The sequence below is a fragment of the Mizuhopecten yessoensis genome, unplaced genomic scaffold, assembly GCF_002113885.1.
Source record: "Mizuhopecten yessoensis strain PY_sf001 unplaced genomic scaffold, ASM211388v2 scaffold11167, whole genome shotgun sequence".
In the NCBI taxonomy this organism is placed as follows: Eukaryota; Metazoa; Mollusca; class Bivalvia; order Pectinida; family Pectinidae; genus Mizuhopecten; species Mizuhopecten yessoensis.
The window spans coordinates 937,270-961,687 of record NW_018408913.1 but is presented as its reverse complement, the minus strand read 5'-3'; the positions used below and the strand labels follow the sequence as shown (position 1 = coordinate 961,687).

General features: G+C 36.8%; 3 protein-coding genes across 8 annotated transcripts in view; 2 read left to right on the top strand and 1 right to left on the bottom strand.

Annotated features, from left to right (window-relative positions):
* The window catches only part of LOC110467229 (tectonin beta-propeller repeat-containing protein 2-like), a 25,738-nt gene extending 24,342 nt beyond the window's left edge, over positions 1-1,396 (bottom strand). For all 3 annotated transcript variants that reach the window (XM_021524242.1, XM_021524243.1, XM_021524244.1), the window contains exon 1: positions 1,328-1,396. The gene's annotated coding sequence lies outside the window, so the exon portion shown is untranslated. The remainder of the gene's footprint in view (positions 1-1,327) is intronic.
* A 253-nt stretch (positions 1,397-1,649) lies between these two features.
* On the top strand, positions 1,650-13,866 carry LOC110467239 (dehydrogenase/reductase SDR family member 7-like). 3 transcript variants are annotated; one of them, XM_021524269.1, is made up of 9 exons: positions 1,650-1,706; positions 6,120-6,260; positions 6,727-6,876; positions 7,999-8,105; positions 8,756-8,948; positions 9,711-9,757; positions 10,533-10,652; positions 11,101-11,267; positions 11,878-13,866. In XM_021524269.1, the coding sequence occupies exons 2-9, from the start codon at positions 6,137-6,139 to the stop codon at positions 11,933-11,935; spliced, it is 966 nt and encodes a 321-aa protein (XP_021379944.1). In that variant the 5' UTR covers positions 1,650-1,706; positions 6,120-6,136; the 3' UTR covers positions 11,936-13,866. The 3 variants fall into 3 exon arrangements, with proteins under 3 accessions (XP_021379944.1, XP_021379946.1, XP_021379945.1); XM_021524271.1 differs by having other exon boundaries at positions 1,657-1,706; positions 6,125-6,260; XM_021524270.1 differs by having other exon boundaries at positions 1,666-1,728.
* A 2,151-nt stretch (positions 13,867-16,017) lies between these two features.
* LOC110467222 (dehydrogenase/reductase SDR family member 7-like) lies at positions 16,018-24,186 on the top strand. Of its 2 annotated transcripts, none has more exons than XM_021524231.1 (8): positions 16,018-16,227; positions 17,292-17,441; positions 17,868-17,974; positions 20,709-20,901; positions 21,161-21,207; positions 21,472-21,591; positions 21,870-22,036; positions 22,146-24,186. In XM_021524231.1, exons 1-8 carry the CDS (start codon positions 16,104-16,106, stop codon positions 22,201-22,203), a joined length of 966 nt encoding a protein of 321 aa, XP_021379906.1. In that variant the 5' UTR covers positions 16,018-16,103; the 3' UTR covers positions 22,204-24,186. The 2 variants fall into 2 exon arrangements, with proteins under 2 accessions (XP_021379906.1, XP_021379907.1); XM_021524232.1 differs by having other exon boundaries at positions 16,065-16,227; positions 17,279-17,441.
* Positions 24,187-24,418: the final 232 nt, after the last annotated feature.

The following is a 24,418-nucleotide window of genomic DNA, read 5'->3' as shown; positions in this document are numbered from 1 at the left end:
CGATCATGTAATTGCAATCATTTTATCAAATATATCTTATACCCGATAATGATACTTTAATGTATCTAATCAGAGACGTATAAAGCCATAACTGTGTTATATACGTCTCTGATCTAATATATATATTCATTAATGTATAGGCCTATATAAAAATTAATAGATTTCTGCCCATTCCTGTAAATCGTCGAACCCCTAGTCACGGCATTTCGGTGATGTTTTCTGCACCAAATCGCATATTTCCAGATAGAATGTGACATATAGAAGTAAATAACTGTGACATTTCACAGTAAAAAAGAAGTATTTGGTTCATAACTTGGTCGTATGGGGTAGTATTGGGTGGTATTGGGTAGTATTGGGTGGTATGGGCACGGACTTAGATCTAGGCTACATTCGCGTATCCCGGTTGAAACGGTACGTGTGGCGCAGAAATTTTCCACGATAAACAAACACACTTGGACCGTTCTATAAGCAGAGCTACAAATCCACAGTTTCGGAGAATAAAAAACAGTGTTTAAAGAATATTATGACCTTCTTTCAGCCGTCCACTGAATTACATAACGTAACTTAAAAACTACATGTGACTTGACATTGTTTTAGAAAGAAATAACGCAAATTGGCAATAGTCAGCATTTTAGTTTCGGTTAGGCACGTCTGGACCCCTCAATCTAAACGTGCCAAATTTTCCTGAGGTCAGTCTCGGTCCAGATCTGTACCTGTCGTTTTCTTTACAGGTTCAACCGGTTCAACTGTTTCAACCGGTAACGCGAATGTACCCCTAATCTAATTCCGTGGTATGGGGTACTATTGGGTCATAGTCACGGCAATTCGGTGATGTTTTTTGGCACCAAATCGCATATTTCCCGATAAAATATGGCAGATGGAAGTAAATAACATCTACAAAGGTGGTATTTCACAGTAATAAAGAAGTATTTGGTTCATAACTGGATCGTATGGGGTAGTATTGGGTAGTATTGGGTAATTAGACGCGCCCAAGTTGGCCGACTTGTCATGAGTTTGTATCATGTGTTGAGTCTCTTTGGTACCCTCAGAAAGTTAAACGTGATACCACCAAAAGTTCATTGAAACTCAAACTCGCTCAAAGTGGGCACATGTGTCATATGAAGCTTGCTCGAACTGTTCTTCCATTTTCTAAAGAGTAAAGTGTAACGTTATTTACAACAGGACGTAATTACTTACTCGGTCTCAGATTAGGGTTACGTCAGAGATTTAAGTACCTTAAATTGTCTTTAACTTATTCAGTTTATTTCACACTCACTAAATTTGCTTTAATGACAGTAAATCAGTCAATAATTCAAGGTTGGCTTACCTTTGGATCACGAATATGTAAACCCGTGACTGTGAATACTGAAATTGGGAAATGACTTTTCCAACCTACCAAGTCATGAAAAGTCCCGAGGGTTCCGAAAGTATCATACATTGGGTTGACTAAACTTCGGATAAAAATGTTCTACTAGTGATATTATGAAATATTTCAAGTATACTGTAGCCTGTTTGATCTTTTTTAATTTATTGCCTTAAACTATTGACTGAAAGACATACTCGGGTCTATTTTGAATAATTCCTCATTTAACTATAAAGTTTAATTTGTTAAAATTATGAGATTAAAATAAATCACGAATGTAGGCCTTCCCATTCCTACTTTCACTTTTCACTGAAGAAGATTGGTGGTATTTAATTATAAGTCGGTAAGATTCATATTTAGCCCCGGTAAGAATATCATTGTTTGCTAACCTGTAGCACATTTCTTATTTCAATTATCACATTACTATATATGCACTCATCATGTATTGTACTGGTGTGGCAATCTCCTAAAGCGGGGGCGTGCTCACACAGGCCTGAGAACAGCTTTTCTGCACTTTATATGGAACTTTAATATTATCAGACGATGTCATATCAATACTCGGTTAAACTTCAATCCCGAGATGAAGAGATAGACATTATACAGTAGAGTGAATCATTAGGCTTTCTAACACGTTTGGCACAAACATTTATATGAGGGATTCCGATAGTCTTTTTGTTCTTACTGTTCGAAAGAACAGAATGTGTATTTACATGTAGTTCACTTTGATTCCCATTTCAGAATTTAAAATGTTGCTGTTTACAGTATCTATTATCCAAATGAGGGATTGTTCCTCTTATGATGGGATGTACATGTACATATAACTTGTTATAATGGCTTGTGCAAGAAGGGTTGAACTCTATCGAAGTATTAACCGCATGTAACCGTCTTGCTGCGGAAATCACTTTATTGGTGGATGTACAAAATGATCGACACCTCGGGAAAATGGATATTTTTTTTCTCACTTAAATTCCATGAAAAGTGTACATGTAATTATTCCCCATATTTATTGGTTTATCTCCATTTCCTACCCATTTGAAAACATACACCAGTTGGATGGTTCAGTGTATACTGTATCAATGGCATGATCTAAACCCCCTAAACATCTGGTAAGTACTTCCAGGAAGTTAGTATATACATTGTATAGGTACAAACAAACACGTGGACATACGATACTGTATGCATCTATAAGCTAGTAATGGTTTGGTTTGGTTTAGGATTATTTAACGTCCTATCAACAGCTATGCTCATTTAAGGACGGCCTCCCCTGTGTGTAAGATGCATGCGTGTACTAGTGTATTGCGTGTGTGTAGACCATGGAATGTTTAGTTATAATGACGTAATCAAAGTATTTTTTGGGAAACCACAACAACATGTTGTTAGTCCTAAGTTGTTTGATATGAATTGTACAGTGTCCCGTTCTTTGGAAAAGGTATCTTTGTATAAACATACATGTCATCTGGCTCAACACAATATGTCAAATGGAATGTATTTTGTTCTGTATTACATGTATGTATTGATTGACTTTAATCTCTTGTAAAAGAGGAAATAAAGAATGTCTGTCTGTCTGTATTATATGAAGTTGCACAATTGGACCACGAAAACTCAGGTAGGAATTTATTTGGTAGTCCATGTCCAAATGCTGATACAGAGACCATGCGCAATGAATTACAGATGAAACATTAGCTCTATATATAGAGCTATTTAAGTGAGAGACGTAGGTATAAAACTAGTAACAATAGTCATGTTAAAATACAGCATGGTTACATCGAAGGAATCAAATCTTTAACAAAAAGGGAGCTTGCTTTCTGGGGATTGAGTGATGAGTATCATGAGTTAAAAAGATTTCAAATGGGCTGATTTGCTTTAAATGACATCCTCTCCCTAACTACTGAGCATGTCTCAGCCAAATTGTAACGGTGGCAGACTTAGCTAAAACGTTATACAAATAAAATAGCTTTCCCTCAAATGGAACTGAGGGTAGAAGAGGTCAAACTGACTGATTGTCTTTAAATAACATTTACTTCCAAACTACTGGAAAAAAGGAGCTGGCGCAGCTGGGATATCTCTTCCCAAAGTACTGGTAATATTTCAACTGATTTCCGAAACAAATAGGATTCGAGGAAGGTAATTACACGTGTCATAATTTTGACATGATCTTAGTCTGTTTTGTTACCAGATGCGAGATAGTTTCTTACTTCTATACTGATAAATTCAAAGAATCGTTTATCAGAGTAATGTCCATAATGTGAAGATACTTTTCCCGAGGGGTCCAAATTAAAGTATCGATAGAGTCCTAATATCATTTAAAATGTGGATTTCATTATTGACGGGTTCTGTGGAAGACTACGCCAGAGAATGGACAGTAACGAGTGCACGTTGAATTGGAATTTTCTCTTCATTTCCATCACTCAAAAAACAATTCCTAGCACGGAATTCAAAATGAAAACCAAACACAAGTCTTGACTCCGATGTCCAAACCACGTGCACCACATTAGGGGTGTGGTTGTGCGAGGACACATGATCCAATTTCATCCTTAGCCATGCTCTAACTTTTATATCTGCTGCTTGCAAAAAGAACTAGACTTGCTTGGTAATCAAGGAGACTCATTTCGTACATGTTCCCATTTTAGAAATATACTAGCTAATCCTGCTTTTGTGTTACAATCTTTCCTAAAACCAGTTAATGATAAAAACACGGACGAGTCTCGTCTGTGTCAGATTTCAAGAATCCTCGTGTTTACATGTCGCAGTTGATTCCAGATTCAAGGGCTTGCTCTTCACGATTTCAGAGTTAGAAATCGACGTCAGACAGACGTTCTTACAACACAATTTTTCAAGAAATGCAGAGTGATAAAAACATGGAAAGTTATATGGTCGCTACCATGTTCTCAACGGGAAATATTCTATTTCCTTTTTTTGCGACATTAAAGAGATGGTTTTAGTTATGCTTATAAGTTTGGCTTGTGGTTTCCTTGTCACTACAATAGTTCTCATTTGAAGACGTGACATTACTTAGATTTGTCCAAAGTTTACATGGCAGATGTTGTCGATAAAGCACAAGAAGCTTACTCTCCCGGAATACTTCGTTATATTTTCCTTGTTCTTTTCAATGGTAGCCATATTAGGTTTTCCGTTGTTAATGTTTTGCGTTAGTTTCCTCGATTTTGAGTTCGAATTAGATTTCTTTCACACTTAGGTATTCTTTCGCAGTTTTTTATGTCAAAATGTTTACGCTCCATGAAAACTGCTCGTTTAGGCAGAAGTCGCCTTGTTCATTGGTGCCTCAAAGATGAGCATAAAACGCATGTACATACATTGTTCAAAACATGCATTACGCCATATTACCGGAATGTGGATGAATGATAGAGCTCACCATGAGGCCTTAATAAATGTGTTGAGCTTATTGTGGCATACGTTCAAAACACTTGAACTATCACCCGTCATATGATGTTGTGTTGATGACATGATGGACAGTTTAGTCTGAAATGACCAAAGTTTCATTGAGATACTTGATGGTACGGAGGGTAATCCGTATTATTCTTGGTGTTCTATTTGCAATGCACTGACGTTTGAAAGCTTGCCTTCAGACAGACGAACTTGGCAATTGCTGAAAAAGGATGGAAGAGTCCCACAATGGCCTGTGAAAGCATCGAAAGGGTAAAAAGAATAGTAGGCATCGTCAACCAGGAACTCAATCATTCTCACGATTTCATCCTCAGTATATTCATACCAGTCTTTATATTTTACCCCCACACAGTATGCCTTTATATAATACATGTATCGATATATAAGATATCGTCGTTCGCCTTTCTATGAACAGAGTTTTGGACAACGAAACGTTCCTTCAGTTTGGTTTTAGGTACATTATGTATGGAAGTGGAAAAGGTGGAAAAGGCAGACATTCTGATAGAAGACTCCGTTTTGAGGAGAGGCTGTTCTTCTTCAAAATCCACATCCCTATAATTCCGTTTCTAGAGTATGCAGTGTCACAATACGATTATTACACTGATTATTTATTCTACGAATGGTAATAGGACATTTGAAAAAATGGCTTGGTTGAGCAACCAGCAGAGTCATTGAAAAACGTTGTAAATAAGGATTCTTGTGAAGTTTTGAAATACGATATGAACGAGACAGGTCCGTATCCTTATCATTACTTGTTATTCGGTGAAAATGTACTGCAGAATCGCGATTAGCTAGTATTTCGTTTTCCAAAAAAAAAAAAAATTATAGGTAGTGTTGTCAAGGAAAAACCTAGATATTTTTTCTAATTAGGAATGTCTTAATGAGCTATATATGATTTGTCTGCAGACACCGCTACATACTTACCGTGTTGATCGTTGAGCGTGGTTTTGACATCGGGGTCAAGCCATACAGACTTGTGTTTTGTTTTCTTTTTCAATATGCTAATTCTTTTTGACTGATGGACCTGTTAGATCTAACCTACTCTAAAAGTGAATCCAATTCAATATTCTCTTGATTTGCCTTTTTTTGGCGTATATTTCTACACAATCCATTAATTAATTAATTACAGCTTTAACTATGAATTATATGCCATTATTTTGTCAAATACATGTCATTGTAAGTAGTTATATTAGACATTTAAGGATTTGACACGCACTTTCCCCAACCATTAACAAAATGAAAGTATGGACAGTAATTGAACGTCTAAACTGAACGAATTGCTGAACATGAACGACCATTTTAAGGCATTTATATTTTGTAAAACACAGCTGAATAGGACATTTTTGAACAGTTTAGAAGGACTTGATCATGGACCTGCTGTATCTCCTGGTGGGGTTGGTTGTCCTCTTCCACCTTCTTGCCGTGGTGATGATATTGCGTGGAGATGCAGACATCCTTCTTCAGATCAAGACAAAGTTTGGAAAGTCCGTTAGTAAGTCTGGTTTTTTTATTACTTTAAATTCATATTTAACTGTGTTACTTCCTGTTATAGTGATTAACTGTTTCTTTTACGAATGAAATAGTTTTCACTGGTAGTGGACTTTTTAAACCATGATCTAATCGCTGATAAGTTGTGATATGGATTGACACTAAGTACATGAAATACATAGCAATTGCAAGTGAATCTTCTGTCTGAAAAATGCAACGATGTAGTGTAGATCTATAGTTTACATTTCGTACCTTATTTTGAGAAAATATTTTTCAGTGGATATTCGAGAGAACTATTCACGTTTCACTCGATGTGCATATTGCATTAGGTAGATATAATGCAATATACACAAGAATTCGTAATCTATAAAAATAACTGAACTTTTGCTTCATCATTTAAAGCACAGCTCATTACTGAGGAGTACATTATAATAAAAATATGAGAAATTCATGTTATTGTTTACCCCCAGAGTCACTGGCTGGACAAGTCGTGTGGATTACTGGAGCTTCGAGCGGTATTGGGGAGGAGTTAGCCTATGAGTTAGCTAGGGCTGGATGTCGACTGGTTCTATCGGCACGACGGACAAAGGAGCTGGAGAGAGTCAAAAAGGAGTGCATGTGTACGTTTATTGATTGTAGTGCCATCAATTGATTTTAATGAGTTAAATATACACATATCGTTATTGAATCGCAGTCACAAAGGGTGATATACAGAGGTACAGTTATATATGGAGAGAACAGGAGACATTGACCTCTGTATAGAGGACAGATGACGTAACACCTCTGTATAGATGACTGAAGAGGTTACACCTCTGTATTGAGGACACAAGACGTTACAAATCTGTATAGAGAACAGGAGACATTAAACCTCTGTATAGAGGTCAGGAGACGTAACACCTGTGTTTAGAGGACATATGACGTAACATCTCTGTATTGAGGACACAAGATGTTACAAATCTGTATAGAGAAAAGGAGACATTACACCTCTGTATAGAGAACAGGAAACATTAAACCTCTGTGTAGAGGTCAGGAGACGTAACACCTCTGCTTTGAGGACACAAGACGTTACAAATCTGTATAGAGAACAGGAGACATTAAACCTATGTATAAAGGTCAGGGGACGTAACACCTCTGTAAATGAACAAGACTTAAACCTCTATATAGTGGACTGAAGACGTAACACCCCTGTATAGAGAACAGATGACGTAACACCTCTGTATAGAGGACAGATGACGTAACACCTCTGTATAGAGAACAGATGACGTAACACCTCTGTATAGAGGACAGATGACGTAACACCTCTGTATAGAGAACAGATGACGTAACACCTCTGTATAGAGGACACAAGACTTAAACCTCTATATAGTGGACTGAAGACGTAACACCCCTGTATAGAGAACAGATGACGTAACACCTCTGTATAGAGGACACAAGACTTAAACCTTTATATAAAAGACAGGAGACGTAACATCTCTATAAAGAGGACACAAGTACTGAGGACAGGGGACGTAACATTTCTGTATAGAGGACATGCCTGTATAGAGGCCTGTAGACGTGAGACCCCTGTTAAGTAGAGGATAGGCAAATAGACACATGCACTCAGGTCTGAGGGCAGTGTACTTACAAATATGTAATTTTAATGCGAGATATATTTGATACAATAAGTTGATATTTCCTGGTTTTGTGAAAGTAGATGTTTAATCATGAACATTTCCTTATTTATTTCATTGTACTTGTTTCAGTAAGGGGAAGTGTCAAGGATGAGGACATTTTAATACTGACCCTTGATTGTATTGACTTTGACAGTCACAAAAGTGCTGTCGACAAAGTCCTTGCACATTTCAAGAAAGTAAGTCTCATTTCTATATTACATAATAAAGTTTGATCCACACTATTGATATGTGACAAACTGATGTCTTATCGCCTAAACCTGTATAACCTCCATAATATGCAGTGTGAGTCCTGTGTAGTTTTTGACGCGTGTACTCTTTGATATGTGAAGTGTGTGACCTGTGCACTGTGTGACGTGTTTAGTGTGTATCCTGTGTGACCGTTTGTGGCCCTGTGCAATATGTGATCTGTTTGACCTGTGTACTGTGTGACGTATTTAGTGTGTGTCCTGTGTAGTTGATGCTCTGTGTAGTTTATGACGTGTGTACCGTTTAATAGGTGGACTGTGTGACCTGTGTAGTGTGTAATGTGTGTACTGTTTGATTTGGGATTGTTTGTGGCCCTGTGTAGTATTTGACATATGAAGTGTGTTTCGTGTGTAGTTTATGACGTGTGTACCGTTCAATAGGTGGACTGTGTGACCACGTTTGTACTGTTTGATCTGTGAAGTATGTGACCTGTGTAGTGTATGACCCGTGTATTGTGTGACCTGTGTAGTTTATGACATGTGATGTGTGTGACCTGCCTAGTGTATACCCAAAAACTATGATACAAAATGTATGTAGTGTAAACTTTTAATATTATATCCTTTACTCAACTGATATAAAGATAGATGTACTGGTTAACAATGCTGGTCGGTCCCAGCGAGCAGAATGGGTGAAGACAGGTCTCCAGGTTGACAGGGATGTGTTGGAGCTCAATGTCCTGGGGGTGCTGTCCCTCACCAAGCTCGTCCTCCCCCACATGGCTGACAGGAGGTCAGGCCACATTGTCAATGTTTCCAGCATTGCAGGAAAACTAGGTATGCATTCCATTTGATTAGAAATAGATGGTAATTTTAACAATATCTGCAAACTGGCAAACTGGGTGATTTGATACTATTCAACCTACATAATATTACTGCACCAGGCAGTGGTTTGTGATAAGGAATTCAGGGTGTATTCTTTCTGTGGCAGGTATACGTAAGTACAGTTAATTATTATACTCCCGATACGTGAAACGGTAGGCATAATGATTTGTCCTGTCTATCCATCTATCCAACTGATCGTTAAAATTCTTTTCATCACCCTAGCCGCCTCATTTTTGAGAGACAGATATGTTAGCCTTGAAAATAAACTTGACCAGTTTAAATACGGATACTAAAAGAGAATTTTACCATCACACTCAAGAGGCCATATTTCTTGGCAGATTCTGACGAATCTTCAAACAGCTTCTGCTTGAATATATCTTAAATAAGTTTGAGTATAATCGTTTTCAGTCCAAAATTCTTGTTTCCATTACTTAATTAGAATTTGACATACAATTGTTTTTTATCACTCTTTAGGTCAAGATGATGGGATGAGAATGTTGTGAGCCTTGCTTTCTTCTCTACATTATTCTGGTGGCAGCATAGAACTAATCAATTCAATTTATAGAGATTATTCTCAATTTATAGAGATTATTCTCAATTTATAGAGATTATTCTCAATTTATAGAGATTATTCTCAATTTATAGAGATTATTCGGGATCTTTAAATTGTAAAACGTTTTTGCCACACAGAGTAAACATCGTCTTTTTTTATAGGTGCGCCCCTCTCAGGATCTTACACAGGAGCAAAACATGCCATACAGGTAGGCATAGCATCTTACTGAGTAAACATGCCATACAAGTAGGCATACCATCTTACTGAGTAAACATGCCATACAGGTAGGCATACCATCTTACTGAGTAAACATGCCATACAAGTAGGCATAGCACCTTACTGAGTAAACATGCCATACAGGTAGGCATAGCATCTTACTGAGTAAACATGCCATACAGGTAGGCATAGCATCTTGCTGAGTAAACATACCATACAGGTAGGCATACCATCTTAATGAGTAAACATACCATACAGGTAGGCATACCATCTTACTGAGTAAACATGCCATACAGGTAGGCATATCATCTTGCTGAGTTAACATGCCATACAGGTAGGCATATCATCTTACTGAGTAAACATGCTATACAGGTAGGCATACCATCTTACTGAGTAAACATGCCATACAGATAGGCATACCATCTTACTGAGTAAACATGCCATACAGATAGGCATACCATCTTACTGAGTAAACATGCCATACAGATAGGCATACCATCTTACTGAGTAAACATGCCATACAAGTAGGCATATCACCTTACTGAGTAAACATGCCATACAGGTAGGCATACCATCTTACTGAGTAGCATTTTATCGTACAAAACATGTCATGCACGTAAGCATTGTATTATGCTTTACATTTTATAATTCTAAACATTATTTTTGCAGAAAGACCATGAAGGTAAGATTGCATTTCACTACACATTGTCCGGATTGTATTTTGGTGTTTTTTTTAAGAGCTGGACTCCTATTATGATGTATTGTAGGGTTGGTTTGATTCGCTGAGAGTAGAAATGTTTGACAAGAATGTCAGTGTAACCAACATCTGTCCTGGGCCTGTCTTCTCCAACATCCTGGCGGTGGCTTTCACAGAGAATGCTGGAGAGGTAGACCCTTTATACCTTATTATTTATTGCACAGGAATCTGAGAATCTGTTGCAGCTATATTTGGACATAAACTAAGGTGTTTAAAGTCATTTTACACGTTTTGGGGGTTTAGATAAATTTTCGGGAAAATGCCACCCCCAATGATGATAAACCCCCCCAAACGTGATCGTGAATTCCAGCCCAAATGTACGGATACGTATACAAATGCCAAATGTTTAGTATTTCAAAGCCTGATTATCTTGTTGATGTTTTCTTGCCCAAGTTTTAATGGTACTTAAATGACCAGATTAGTTAAAAACTCTGTCCTTGAATGTCATATATTTATTCACAAATGAACATATTAATGAACTCTAATCAGTAGCAAATATAACATTGTTACACTTGTATGAAAGTAAATTACAATTTCACCTTTGATCTAACAGTAAAACGGTTTGTTTTGATAATCAGGAGTTGAAGAGTCAAATGAACCCAAAAGAAACGCGTATGAAGACCGACCGTTGTGCTTACCTGATGGGGGTCGCCATTGCCAACAATATGTGGGAGGTGTGGATTACAAACAACCCAGTGCTGTTGTTTACTTATGCAAACCAGTACATGCCCAACGTCACAAAATGGTGAGACACTGAAGATCTTTTACCGGAACAAGAATATTTTGGTGTTATTATTCCATGGAATAATATATATATGTGTGTTGAAAGACAGTAATTCCAATAGTTTAAACTATATGAGGTTGTCAATTTGTTTGGAACAATCCGCTCCTTTATCGAGATACAGAAACACACGGAACAATTACGTTACATGAAAACAAAATAGAAATATAATAGGATTTAACTAACAATTCCTTGGCTTAGCGTAAGCTTAAGACAGAATTTACACTGACGGCATCGTCAAAAAACAAAGGGATATCAGTATCATAATATTTTTGTCATTGTTCCCACACACACAGAGTATCATTGGTCAACGCTGCGGAAGGTGTAAATCTGTCTTCGGCTTAGGCTAGCCGAAGGGTTTATTGTTTAGAATATTAGTCACATCCTATTATATTTCTATTTTGTGTTTGTGTTATGTATGTGTTTTTTCTGTGTCTCGATAAAGAGCGGATTGCATGGAAAATTTGACAACCTCATATTATCTACACTGTTTGAATAACTTCCTTGCCCCATATACCCATTTTAAGTAACTCGTATCATACAATTATCTCATTGACAAATATATATATTTCAGGTTGTCATGCAGAATGGGTCTTAAAACCATCCAGAAGATCAGAGAAGGACAAAACTAGAACTCAGAATATCCTGATTATGTATCGGTTACTACTGTATGGATTGCTATTTTCACGGGGAAAACGTTAAATAGATTATTCGTGAGGCATATGTATGATCGCGAAAATATGATTAGTGTAATAATATTAAACGTGTTTATGACATCTTTGATATAACTGTACATGCAATGCTGTCAATTATTACATTGTGTATTACATGTGTCGTCATTAGCAAATATGAAAGTTGACATTTTGAGCAATATCCACCAAAATTAGACAGACCGCGAAATATTTTATTTGTGGAAATTTTCTTTCTCTATTTTTAGAAAAAAATAGATTTGTGAAAATAACCAGACTTGCGGTAATATTCGGCCAATACTAGCTATGATACGTGGTTAATCATTTAAACACAGTCACACTGTCTAGTTAAGCACCACAGTCACTTAATACTATATAATTATAGAATGCATTTCTTGAATTGTCTTTGAGAATGGTTTAATTGTCTTGTATGGAATATCAGGCGATGTGTTCCAGAACAGATTTTGAAGAAGAGCAAAACAATCAACATTTTTTAATTATAATATAGCTATCCATATTTATATATATATATATGTATTGTTACAAGACAACAGTACTTGTATAACAGAGACCAATATATTTAGGACACCTTATTATACACCATTCCACATTGTCTGTTGCTTTTTTCGCCATGTTCTTAAAAAAAAAAAAAAAAACCGTCATGGATATTTGTTAAATTGTCACCCTAATATATCAAAAGACTCAATCATAAGGCCTGCAACTCTTCTTGTAAGGAATTCGAATTTCAAAATGGTAACAATTGGATTTTTTAATATCAGCATTAAGACTTATTTGATTTTTTTCAGGATTGCTATGATACTAATTCAATATGTAAAAGGATAATTGTAAAAATATTTAAATGTTATTTCAACCATACGTACGAAATACAAATACCTAAAATATGAAATTGCACTGTTTAAGTTGTCAGCATGTAATCTTGATATGGAACGTGGTCAAAACAAAATATCGATAGAGGGAAGGATTTGTAACATATGTGATTCAGTGATACAGAGAGGGTAAATCTGTGTTAATGTTAACCAGAGGGGTTGAAAGACTTCATGGCTATATAAATCTTCTGATCCATTCATTCTTGTACATGTTACTTAGTATTTCCCTTTTTCTTTAGCATATATATATATAGTACATTTGTTTGGAATGTGGATGCAGATTTTTCTTATTATACCTCGGTAAACAAAATAAACATCATTATTGCTAAAACAGAAGCACATTATTGTTCCTTACATCCTGTCTGTAGAGAATGGCACTTGTTTCGACACTTCTCTTGTGACACCACAGTAAAAATGTCTTGAGTGCTTTGTTTTCCAAGCAGCAAATATTCTGGTCTTTCTGTCAATTTTCAGGGGCAAGTAATGTTACAAGTATTGCATCTTCAAGATGTGAGACTGTGCATCATGGAATATGTTTGAAAACAAATAGATAAAATGCCACTATAAATGTTCGTACATGAATCCATACATATATTGTATTTAAGTATTTAATAATGTATATGACAGTCATATGGCACAGGACTTTTCCAAGTAGAGATTTTTTTATTTTTATTTTGGTCCAATTTCAAGGTCAAACTAATAATTAAAAAAACAAGTAAAATGGTTAGGGCCTGTGAACATATTGTTTATTGAACTGTTTACTGTTTCTTCAAATCCCTGTTGAAAAGAAAATGATTAAACAAAGACGGACAATAGTGTAAAATGATTTAAATAACTAATTAAAAGAGATACCTTACAGTACCCCAGGAGCATACTAGTCACATGTCGGTATCAATTACAATCAGTATTTTTGTGATGCTAACTCGTACATTTATGTGGTCCGATATACTAATGAAATCCTACATAGCATTAAATGCTTCAAACATTGGTTTTGTTTGTGTTTTGGTTGTGATTGTCTTTGTTTGTGTTTAAACAACTCGCCAACACAATTAGGTCATAAGTAACACTGCAAGGTAAACAGGAATGCGGTCGGCTACAAAAAGAAATTAGTTCAGAAAATAAAGTGGTAGGGTAGAAGAGAACTAATGTTGACCTAAATTTTGCTGGGCCTATTATTCTCCCAAGCCAACACAATGATAGTTGCATACTGTTCAATGTTAAACAATATGGAGTATAGGACTACTTTTTAGCAGTATACTGAAGTAATATGTAGAGTAAATATTTAGTAGACAGTCCATTTACATATTATCCAAAGCACATATATATTAGTTTGTGCACAATTAATGTGCAAAGAGAATATGTATAGGTAATATACAGAGTACCTCTCTAGTATATATAGAATATGTAGGTAGTATACAGAGTGCATATACTGTCAGTACAATGAGTGTATCGGCTAGTATACAGCATAATTTATTCAGGTTGTATACACAGTATAAATGGGTAGAATACAAGAAAAAATCACATAGTAAAAGGGGTAGATTTTTTTTATATATGTGTAGAAAACGTTAACTTCACATAGTATAAATGGGTAGAATACAGAGTATACATGTGGATAGAATACAGGGTAAATTCACATGGTGTAAATGGGTAGAATACAGAGTATATATGTGGGTAGAATACAGGGTAAATTCACATCATATAAATGGGTAGAATACAGAGTATATATGTGGGTAGAATACAGGGTAAATTCACATCATATAAATGGGTAGAATACAGAGTATATATGTGGGTAGAATACAGGGTAAATTCACATCATATAAATGGGTAGAATACAGAGTATATATGTGGGTAGAATACAGGGTAAACAAGGGAAGAATAGAAGTCTCAATATTTTAGAGAGATTTTGATCCTCATACTGTGTTCAGTGTTTACACTGGGCATCTTGATGTTTTGACCTGATAAAAAAACTAGTTACAAGAACATTTGTTTTGATGCTTGGGCATGAATACAGACCGAGGAACCTCTCCTTAATGGGGAAAGATGTCAAGTATGAAAATGTTCTTTTAAATGTAAAGATGAAATGTCCCAGATTGTCATGTCCAAGAGTTCCTCGCGTACACTGATGGATGGACAGTACAAAGAAAAAAACAGATATACTGTCTTCGTGATTTCAAACAGCAAATCAAACTTCATAAATTAAACCAATCATTTTACTGTAATTATGGTGACAAATGTCATTTTTAAGTAAGTTAAGTAAGTTAATATTGCTAAGTAAGAAAACAGCACAGGGCCTGCGACTCACTTCAGCCACAGGTGCTGAGAAAATATTATATGATACATATAATATACAATATTAACTATAAACATCTTATACTTATAGCATATAAAGGGTGTCATGCACCTTTTAGTTCACTTGAAATTTTGAGATGTGTCCAAAAGCCATAACTCAGTATAAAACAAAAGGAAAGTATGAAGTCAATATGCAATTTATGTAAGTCTACTTAAATGAGTGAAGTTGTAAATTTCAAGTCAAAATATTAATTAGAAAGGAAATAATTATTGAGAAAACAAATTACTTTTCAATTGAAAATGACCAAAAATAACCCCCTGACTTAATCCTTCGTTTTATATAAATAATCATTTAAGTGACGATTGAATTTCTGTCATTTTTTCATTCTGTTACATATGCTTGTCTAATTTATACATGTTTTCAAAAACAGAAATGGTATTATTTTGGTCTTTATGCTCATTTTGAAAACAGCAAACTATATTTGTGATTAACCCTACCCCTTTTGGTACCCCCAGAAACCCATTTTCGGTCAAAGTTTTACCTTAGTTTTTGCGCATGTCATACAATAGGACATCTTTTAACAAAATAGGGTGGTGAAAATCCGAATATACCGGGGCCCGAAAAAGGGCCTTATAGACACTCATCCTTTAACATCAAATGAAAAACAATATTAAGTCGGCCAGAAGAGCAGAGTTTGTTATATAATATTTTAGAGAAATGTGGGGTGTGTTATAACACATCGTCTCCACATGGAGTCGGGAACTGCGCTTTGGTCCCAATATTTGTTTGAAAGTGGAGGAAAATCACTCGCGTGTATATATAGAGGCCGCGCGGAGATGTCACATCGATGTTGTCAGCGCGGTTAGCAGTTTCGGGAAACTAACTCTCCCGAAATTCAGTACAATATTTTAATCTCAGTTAGGAGGACTTGATTATGGACCTACTGTATCTTCTGGTGGGGTTGGTTGTCCTCTTCCACCTTCTTGCCGTGGTGATGATATTGTGTGGAGATGCTGACATTCTTCTGCAGATCAAATCAAAGTTTGGAAAGTCCGTTAGTAAGTATTATCGTAATACGTAATGTTAACTGTGCTAAGCCCCGATACAAAGTGTAACAATGTTTTTAAAATGTAGATAATATAGTAGTTTATTGTGCCCACACTATTTGCGAAGAGAAAGATTCGCTTTTCACTCTATGTTTATGTCTTACGTTATATGTAAACATACATATTTGTGTGACATGCACATTAACAACGCTACCTTAATACAAATTTACATTAAATATTGAAGGTTTTCAAACCAGTCATATTTTGGTAACCGGCTACTCGAACAATCTTCCGAGCGAGTAACCGGTGTAATCAAATACATAACAGCAACAAACGCATCCTATGTTTAGAAAATGTTCTATCTATAACGTATTTACACCACAAACATACATCAATACGCATAATAGTTTACTCGTGTATTTCAATCTAAACGTAGGAAATAGTTGCATGTAACCTCAGTAATATATGTCATGGACAACAAATGTCGGAATGCAGTAAGACGGGATTCAATTACAGTTATCTATACTCACAATGATATGCGGTAATATTATTCTTTAGAACAAAATTTGCGTGACAAACGTTTTAAGACATGCTTGCTCACCCAAGTTTGTACTCTTCAGATTATATTTACATCCCGTATGTAAAAGTGCTGTCTATCACTAAAAGTTCGTATTTCACAGCTTTGTATTCAGACTTCCTTTTAAAATCTGTTAAGAGTTTTTATGGTATTGGCGTCACCTCCTTGTAAATATTTACAATAGAGTACAAAAACAACACTAACATGTCACTCTAGAACACTGTTTTTATTACAAAAATATCCTATTGCGGTCGCATCTATAAATAATTTGTAGGTCTAAGCCAGGGAAACATGGAGGTCCCAAAGGGTTAAGTAAATGTCCGACTATTCGGTTATTGATTTTGGTAACCGGTTCGCAGTGTTCCGACCGAGTAACCGGTTAACCGGCTAACCGTGGACAACCCTAATTAAAATTACAAAAAGATACTAGTAACAATTCATTACTAAGGACTACATTATAATTAAAATATGAGAAATTCGTGTTAGTATTTACCCCCAGAGTCACTGTCTGGACAAGTCGTGTGGATTACTGGAGCTTCGAGCGGTATTGGGGAGGAGTTAGCCTATGAGTTAGCTAGGGCTGGATGTCGACTGGTTCTATCGGCACGACGGACAAAGGAGCTGGAAAGAGTCAAAAAGGAGTGCATGTGTACGTTTATTGATTATTGTAATACTAATTCAAGCAAACATTAAACATATCATTATATCTAAGTCATACGGGGACATATCCATCGGGATTTAAAGACATAAGTCGGGGTACAACGGATTCTTGTAGCATGTATACCGGTTAACATATAAATGCACTTTCAGGTTAATTATGAATAGCTTGCAAACCTATACTTGCTTAATTCATTTTTTATGGTAAAGTTTCCTTTTCTTGATGGTAACATCCCTAAAATCAAATCAAATTATAAGTAATCGTCTTTATAGAAAAACAGAACTAGACTATTCATATATTTTTATAAACTGAATTTTTATATAAGTACATTTTATGTGTATATTTCCTGGTATCTAATATTAAAGTTCGTGCTTTATTATGAACATTTCCTGTGTCATTTCCTTGTACTTGTTTCAGTAAGGGGAAGAGTCAAGTATGATAACATTTTAATACTGACACTGGATTCTATTGACTTTGACAGTCACAAAAGTGCTGTGGACAAAGTCCTTACACACTTCAAGCATGTAAGTCTCATTAATATCCTACAGTGTGACCTGTGAATCATTCGACTTGTGTAGTGTTTAACCTGTGTGACATATGAAGCTTGTGTCCTGTAAATTGTATGATAGTAGTATTTGATCTTTGGAGTGTTTGACCTGTGTAGTATGTGATCTGTGTAAAGTGCCACCTGTGTAATAGATGCCCGGTGTAGTGTGTGACCTGTGTAGTAAATGACATGTGTAGTGTGTGACCTGTGTAGTGTATGACCAGTGTAGTGTGTGACCTGTGTAGTGTGTGACCTGTGTAGCGAATGACCTGTGCTGTGTATGACCTGTGTAGTGTATGTCCTGTGTAGTAAATAACCTGTGTAGAGTTTGACATGTGTAGTGTGTGACCTGTATAGTGTGTGACCTGTGTAGTGTGTGACCTGTGCTGTGTATGACCAGTGTAGTGAATGACCTGTGTAGTAAATAACCTGTGTAGAGTTTGACCTGTGTAGAGTTTGACCTGTGCAGTGTATGACCCGTGTAGTAAATGACATGTGTAGTAAATAACCTGTGTAGAGTTTGACCTGTGTAGTAAATGACCTGTGCAGTGTATGACCTGTGTAGTGAGACCTGTGTAGCTTGGACTTGTGTAGTGTGTGACCTGTGTAGTGTGTGACTTGTGTAGTGTGTGACCTGTGTAGTGTGTGATCTGTGTAAAGTGCCACCTGTGTAAGAGATGCCCGGTGTAGTGTGTGACCTGTGTAGTAAATGACATGTGTAGTGTGTGACCTGTGTAGTGTATTACATGTGTAGTGTATGACCTGTGTAGAGTATGACCTGTGTAGTGTGACCTGTGTAGTGGTATGACCTGTGTAATGTGTGACCTGTGTAGTGTGACTTGTGTAGAGTTTGACCTGTGTAGTAAATGACCTGTCCAGTGTATGACCTGTGCAGTGTATGACCTGTGTAGTGTGTGACCTGTGTAGAGTATGACCTGTGTAGTGTGTGACCTGTGTAGTGTATTACATGTGTAGTGTATGACCTCTGTAGTTTGGACGTGTGTAGTGTGTGACCTGTGCTGTGTATGACCAGTGTAGTGAATAACCTGTGTAGAGTTTGACATGTGTAGTGTGTGACCTGTATAGTATGTGACCTGTGTAGTGTGTGACCTGTGCTGTGTATGACCAGTGTAGTGAATAACCTGTGTAGAGTTTGACCTGTGTAGTGTGTGACCTGTTTAGTGAATGACCTGTGCTGTGTATGAACTGTGCAGTGTATGACCTGTGTAGTGTGACCTGTGTAGCTTGGACTTGTGTAGTGTGTGACCTGTGTAGTGTGTGACTTGTGTAGTGTGTGACCTGTGTAGTGTGTGACTTGTGTAGTGTGTGACCTGTGCAGTGTATGGCCTGTGTAGTAAATGACCTGTCCAGTGTATGACCTGTGCAGTGTATGACCTGTGTAGTGTGACCTGTGTAGAGTATGACCTGTGTAGTGTTTGACCTGTGTAGTGTATGACCTGTGTAGTGTATGACCTCTGTAGTTTGGACGTGTGTAGTGTGTGACCTGGGTAGTGTGACTTGTGTTGTGTGTGACCTGTGTAATGTTAGACATGTGTAGTGTGTGGCCTGTGTAGTGCCTGACCTGTGTAGTGTGTGACCTGTGTAGTGAATGACCTGTGCTGGGTATGACCTGTGTAGTTTATGACCTGTGTAGTAAATAACCTGTGTAGAGTTCGACATGTGTAGTGTTTGACCTGTGTAGTGTGTGACCTAAGCTGAGTATGACCTGTGTAGTGAATGACCTATATAGTAAATAACCTGTGTAGAGTTTGACCTGTGTAGTAAATGACCTGTGTGACCTGTGTAGTGTGTGACCTGTGTAGTGTGTGACCTGTGTAGTGTATGACCTGTGTAGTAAATAACCTGTGTAGAGTTTGACCTGTGTAGTAAATGACCTTTGCAGTGTATGCCCTGTATAGTAAATGACCTGTCCAGTGTATGTCCTGTGCAGTGTATGACCTGTATAGTAAATGACCTGTCCAGTGTATGTCCTGTGCAGTGTATGACCTGTATAGTAAATGACCTGTCCAGTGTATGACCTGTGCAGTGTATTCTCTGTGTAGTGTGACCTGTGTAGAGTATGACCTGTGCAGTGTGATCTGTGTAGTGTATGACCTTTGTAATGTGTGACCTGTGTAGTGTGACTGGTGTAGAGTTTGACCTGTGTAGTGTATGACTTGCGTAGTGTGCGACATGTATACACGTGTAGTATATGACCTGTGTAGTGTGACCTGTGTAGTAAATGACCGATGTAGTGTGACATGAGTAGTGTGTGACCTGTGTAGTGTATGACCTACGTAGTGTATTACCTGTGCAGTATATGACCTGTGTAGAGTTTGATCTCTGAGACGTATTTGATCTATGAAGTGTGCGACATGTGTTGTCTATGACCTGTGTAATAAATGGCATGTGTAGTGTGACATGTGTAGTGTGACATGAGTAGCGTGTGACATGTGCGTGTATGACTTGTCAGTGTATGACCTGTCAGTGTATGACCTGTGTAGTATATGACCCGTGTAGAGTGTAACCTCTGAGACGTATTTGATCTATGAAGTGTTTGACATGTGTTGTATATGACAATTTAAATGTGTGACATGAACACATGTAGTGTAATCTGTTTATTGTGTTATCTTTATTAGTGAAATGTGTAACGTTGTCTTCTTCAAATAAGTGTAAACTAATAATTAGATAGGGATATACTCCATTGACAGATAGATGTGCTGGTGAACAATGCAGGTCGGGCTCAGCAGGCCGTATGGATGAGGACATCGCTCAAGGTTGACAGGGATGTGTTGGAGCTCGATGTCCTGGGGGTGCTGTCCCTCACCAAGCTCGTTCTCCCCCACATGGCTGACAGGAAGTCAGGGCACATTGTCAATGTTTCCAGCATTTTAGGGAAAATTGGTATGCATTCAAGTTCGCTAACCAGAAGGCAGTCTTTTTAGCAATTTCGGTCAACTGGGTTCTTGTTGCGTTAATAAGTTGGTTAGTGACAAGAGTTCAGGCTTACAGTATTACTCCGTCGGAAACATTTCGCGTTAAGTATATGTGCACTAGATTATTTGTCCTGTGTTAGTAGGTAATTGGTAAAATTCTTCAATCTAGAAATAAGCTTGAAATTGTTTTTAGATTTGTTGTTAAATGACTTTGGTCTGTTATACAGGTGCGCCACTTTCAGGATCTTACGCAGGTGCAAAACATGCTATACAGGTAAGCATAGGATCTTATTAAATACACTGATAAATCATGTATTTCAGGTAAGCAGGACAACGTACAAAACTTGCTATACGAGCAAAGCATATTTGGATACATATTATCCAGGAAGCGAGCTATTTTGTAAAGATTGTAAAAATGATGTCATTTTCCGAGCGTGCACAAATAAGGGTGAAGCATACCGTTTTAAAATATCTTTCTAGACATACATGTAATATGGTGATTTTTGAAGAGCGTGACTCCTATTGTGATGTATTGTAGGGTTGGTTTGATTCACTGAGAGTAGAGATGATTGACAAGAATGTCAGTGTAACCAACATCTGTCCTGGACCTGTCTTCTCCAACATCCTGGCGGTGGCTTTCACAGAGAATGAAGGAGAGGTACGACCCTTTATACAGATTTGATATTTCAAAGCCTCCTTATCTTACTGATAGGTTAAAATAATAATTCTTTCATTAAACATTGTTCCAAAGATGTAAATTCATTATGCATGGCAATATTCAATTAAGAGCATGACCAGACTAATTAAATTTTCCGTAGCACGTTGCTTGTTAAGTAAAATTAGTCGCGTATAAAAATTAATATTAATATGCAAGAGAATATAACGTGTTTTTCATCATATACACTTAAACGTTTTATATATGTAAATATATATTAGGAGTTAAAAAGCCAGATGAACACAAATGAAAATCGTATGAAGACCGACCGTTGTGCTTACCTGATGGGGGTCGCCATTGCCAACAAGATGTGGGAGGTGTGGATTACAAACAACCCCGTGCTGTTGTTTACTTATGCAAACCAGTACATGCCCAACGTCACAAAATGGTGAGACACTGAAGTTACCTCGCAGGAACAAAAAAATGTGATTTTATCAATTAATGGAATAGCATGGACAGCCGTAATAAAGAAATTTGATATATTTCTATTTTTTCAGGTTGTTGTGTACAATGGGTCTTGAAACCATCCAGAAGATCAAACAAGGACAAATATAAAACTCACCAAGAAGATCCTGTTATCATAATAGTTATATTGTATTATTATATGATAATATTTTATTCCTTGAAGTACAATCCAACTATATATATAGTACAACACAACTTAATTGCATATACCAGTAAGTCCATAATATTTTCTTCCATGTTTATCTTATCGCATACTGCAAAATAAAACATCACAAGAATGTAAGTCCATGTTCATAGTTTCCTCCTAAATAAAAACTACCAAAAGAAGGAATAGGCAAATGGCAGTAACAGATTTCCGACATTGATAGTTGTGTACGATAGGCAAACCACACCAACACGTACCCGTATATGATACATTAGCAGATGCGTAGTGTATGAATATATATATATATATAGCAACACACACCATTGTACCAGCTTGTAGCGTACCGATCAAGAACGTAATGCAAGCAGGCCTAGTAAAGTCGCCAAACCCATCCCTAATAGGTTCCTGGACATGTGACATGTGCAATAAGGTGGAAACAAATCCTAGAGCCAAGATGGTGGAGTATGACTGTTCCAACGAACGCTTCTGTCTACGAATGTAATCGGCCATAAAACAATCAAATGGATAGAAGACTTCCCGAGTAACCTTCATCAAAATGGGTTGGTAAATGGTTCATCATCGAAGTCTCATGACGTCCTCAGGGGAGTTCCTCAAAGAAGTGTGCTGGGACCCATCTTCGTCGTGCTGCACATAAACGATATGCCAGAGAACACATTATCTCCCTGCCCACTTTTTGCATCAATTTTTTGATGGAGCCAAAAGTTGTGAACTTGTAGGCACCGTCCCAATTTGCTGTGTTTTTACATATGGTCAGGACTCTTTTGACCTGCTTTAGTACATTTGAAGATTCCTAAATAGACAAAACGGCCATATGGTAGAGAAAAAAATACTTCGTATCTGTATTAATTTTTTTTTCATTGATCGGAACACCTCATACTCGGTCGATATCGTTTGTGTATTGTTCCTTATAATATGACCCATTTTAAAAACGATGTTTTCCTATTTTATTGCATTTTAAATTGTAGATCCATTACATGACTATGGCCAGCTGCGTTCGGATTAGTATTGAATTGCTTTAAACCTTGTCGTGTGTGATTGTACCAAATAATTATTTGTGTCACGAAATACTGCACGAATTTGTTGGAGACAGTCAATGCAGTTTCATAAATGGTCAGTGTAAGTTTAGCGAACTATTATGGATTCACATTTTATGTGATTCTCAAAACCAGGAACTGCATTTGACTGCGTTTACGTTTATTTAGGGGATACAATGTTCCGTCTTGATAAATCGAGTCAATCAGAATCTTGTATTCATTTAAATCTCTGGGTCTTGCATTGCCACTTTTTGCCAATGTTGAAGACACGGACAGACAGTTGGCATATGCCTGTAACAACTTCAATCTTCAAAATAATTCATCTTGAGGGAAAAATGAAAATGAATGTCTAAAGTGTTCCGCATTGGAGATGCAAAGATACAGCGATAGGGGAAAAGTGTATATAAAACTCTTTGTAACGTCATATTAGAACTTTTGAGTACAAAATTTTATTTATTCTGAAACTACTATTCCAAGAAGACCAAGTTAGATTAAATTCCAGCAACAAGGTTACGGCCAACCTCGGTGTCAGAAGCACGGAGTCCAACAATCATTCAGCGAACAGCGCTCAGGGAATGTGTTTTTCTCAGGGATTTTTTTCTCTCTCAGGGAATGTCTTTTTTGATGTAATTTTGTTATCAATTATCGGATAGACTAATAAATATTTTGTCACTACGTCATCACTATGTTCAAAGGATTTGAAATATTTGATGTGAGGTATTCGGGAAATGGTTACCAGAATAATATTTACTTTTTTTTTTACCGGAGATAATATTTGTTAACATTTATGCGTGGCTGATATTATATTTAGAGTTAAAAGTCTGAATGTATTTTATTGAAATGTTAATATATTTGTTTAAAACATTAAAAAGTCCAGTTTAAAACAGATTTTGTTGGTTCTTTACCGTTAACCTCGGAATACTACGAGTAGGCTACACTGTAATGTAGAGTTGTTTTATCACCAACGACAATAATGATAATGTGCGTAACATGATACTGTACCATCAACATGAAGAACATCCACATAGAGGAATGAGGGAGGGGAGGAGGGGTTATATAACGTTTTCATGTAGTACTTTTATGTTCAACTTAGCAATTTAAATAC

Coding starts and splice junctions, on each gene's coding strand:
- LOC110467222 (XM_021524231.1), top strand. CDS start 16,104: ATGGACCTACTGTATCTTCTGGTGGGGTTGGTTGTCCTCTTCCACCTT. Junction 17,442..17,867: donor AGTCAAAAAGGAGTGCATGT/GTACGTTTATTG, acceptor TACTTGTTTCAG/TAAGGGGAAGAGTCAAGTAT. Junction 21,208..21,471: donor GTGCAAAACATGCTATACAG/GTAAGCATAGGA, acceptor GATGTATTGTAG/GGTTGGTTTGATTCACTGAG.
- LOC110467239 (XM_021524269.1), top strand. CDS start 6,137: ATGGACCTGCTGTATCTCCTGGTGGGGTTGGTTGTCCTCTTCCACCTT. Junction 6,877..7,998: donor AGTCAAAAAGGAGTGCATGT/GTACGTTTATTG, acceptor TACTTGTTTCAG/TAAGGGGAAGTGTCAAGGAT. Junction 8,949..9,710: donor CAGCATTGCAGGAAAACTAG/GTATGCATTCCA, acceptor CTTTTTTTATAG/GTGCGCCCCTCTCAGGATCT.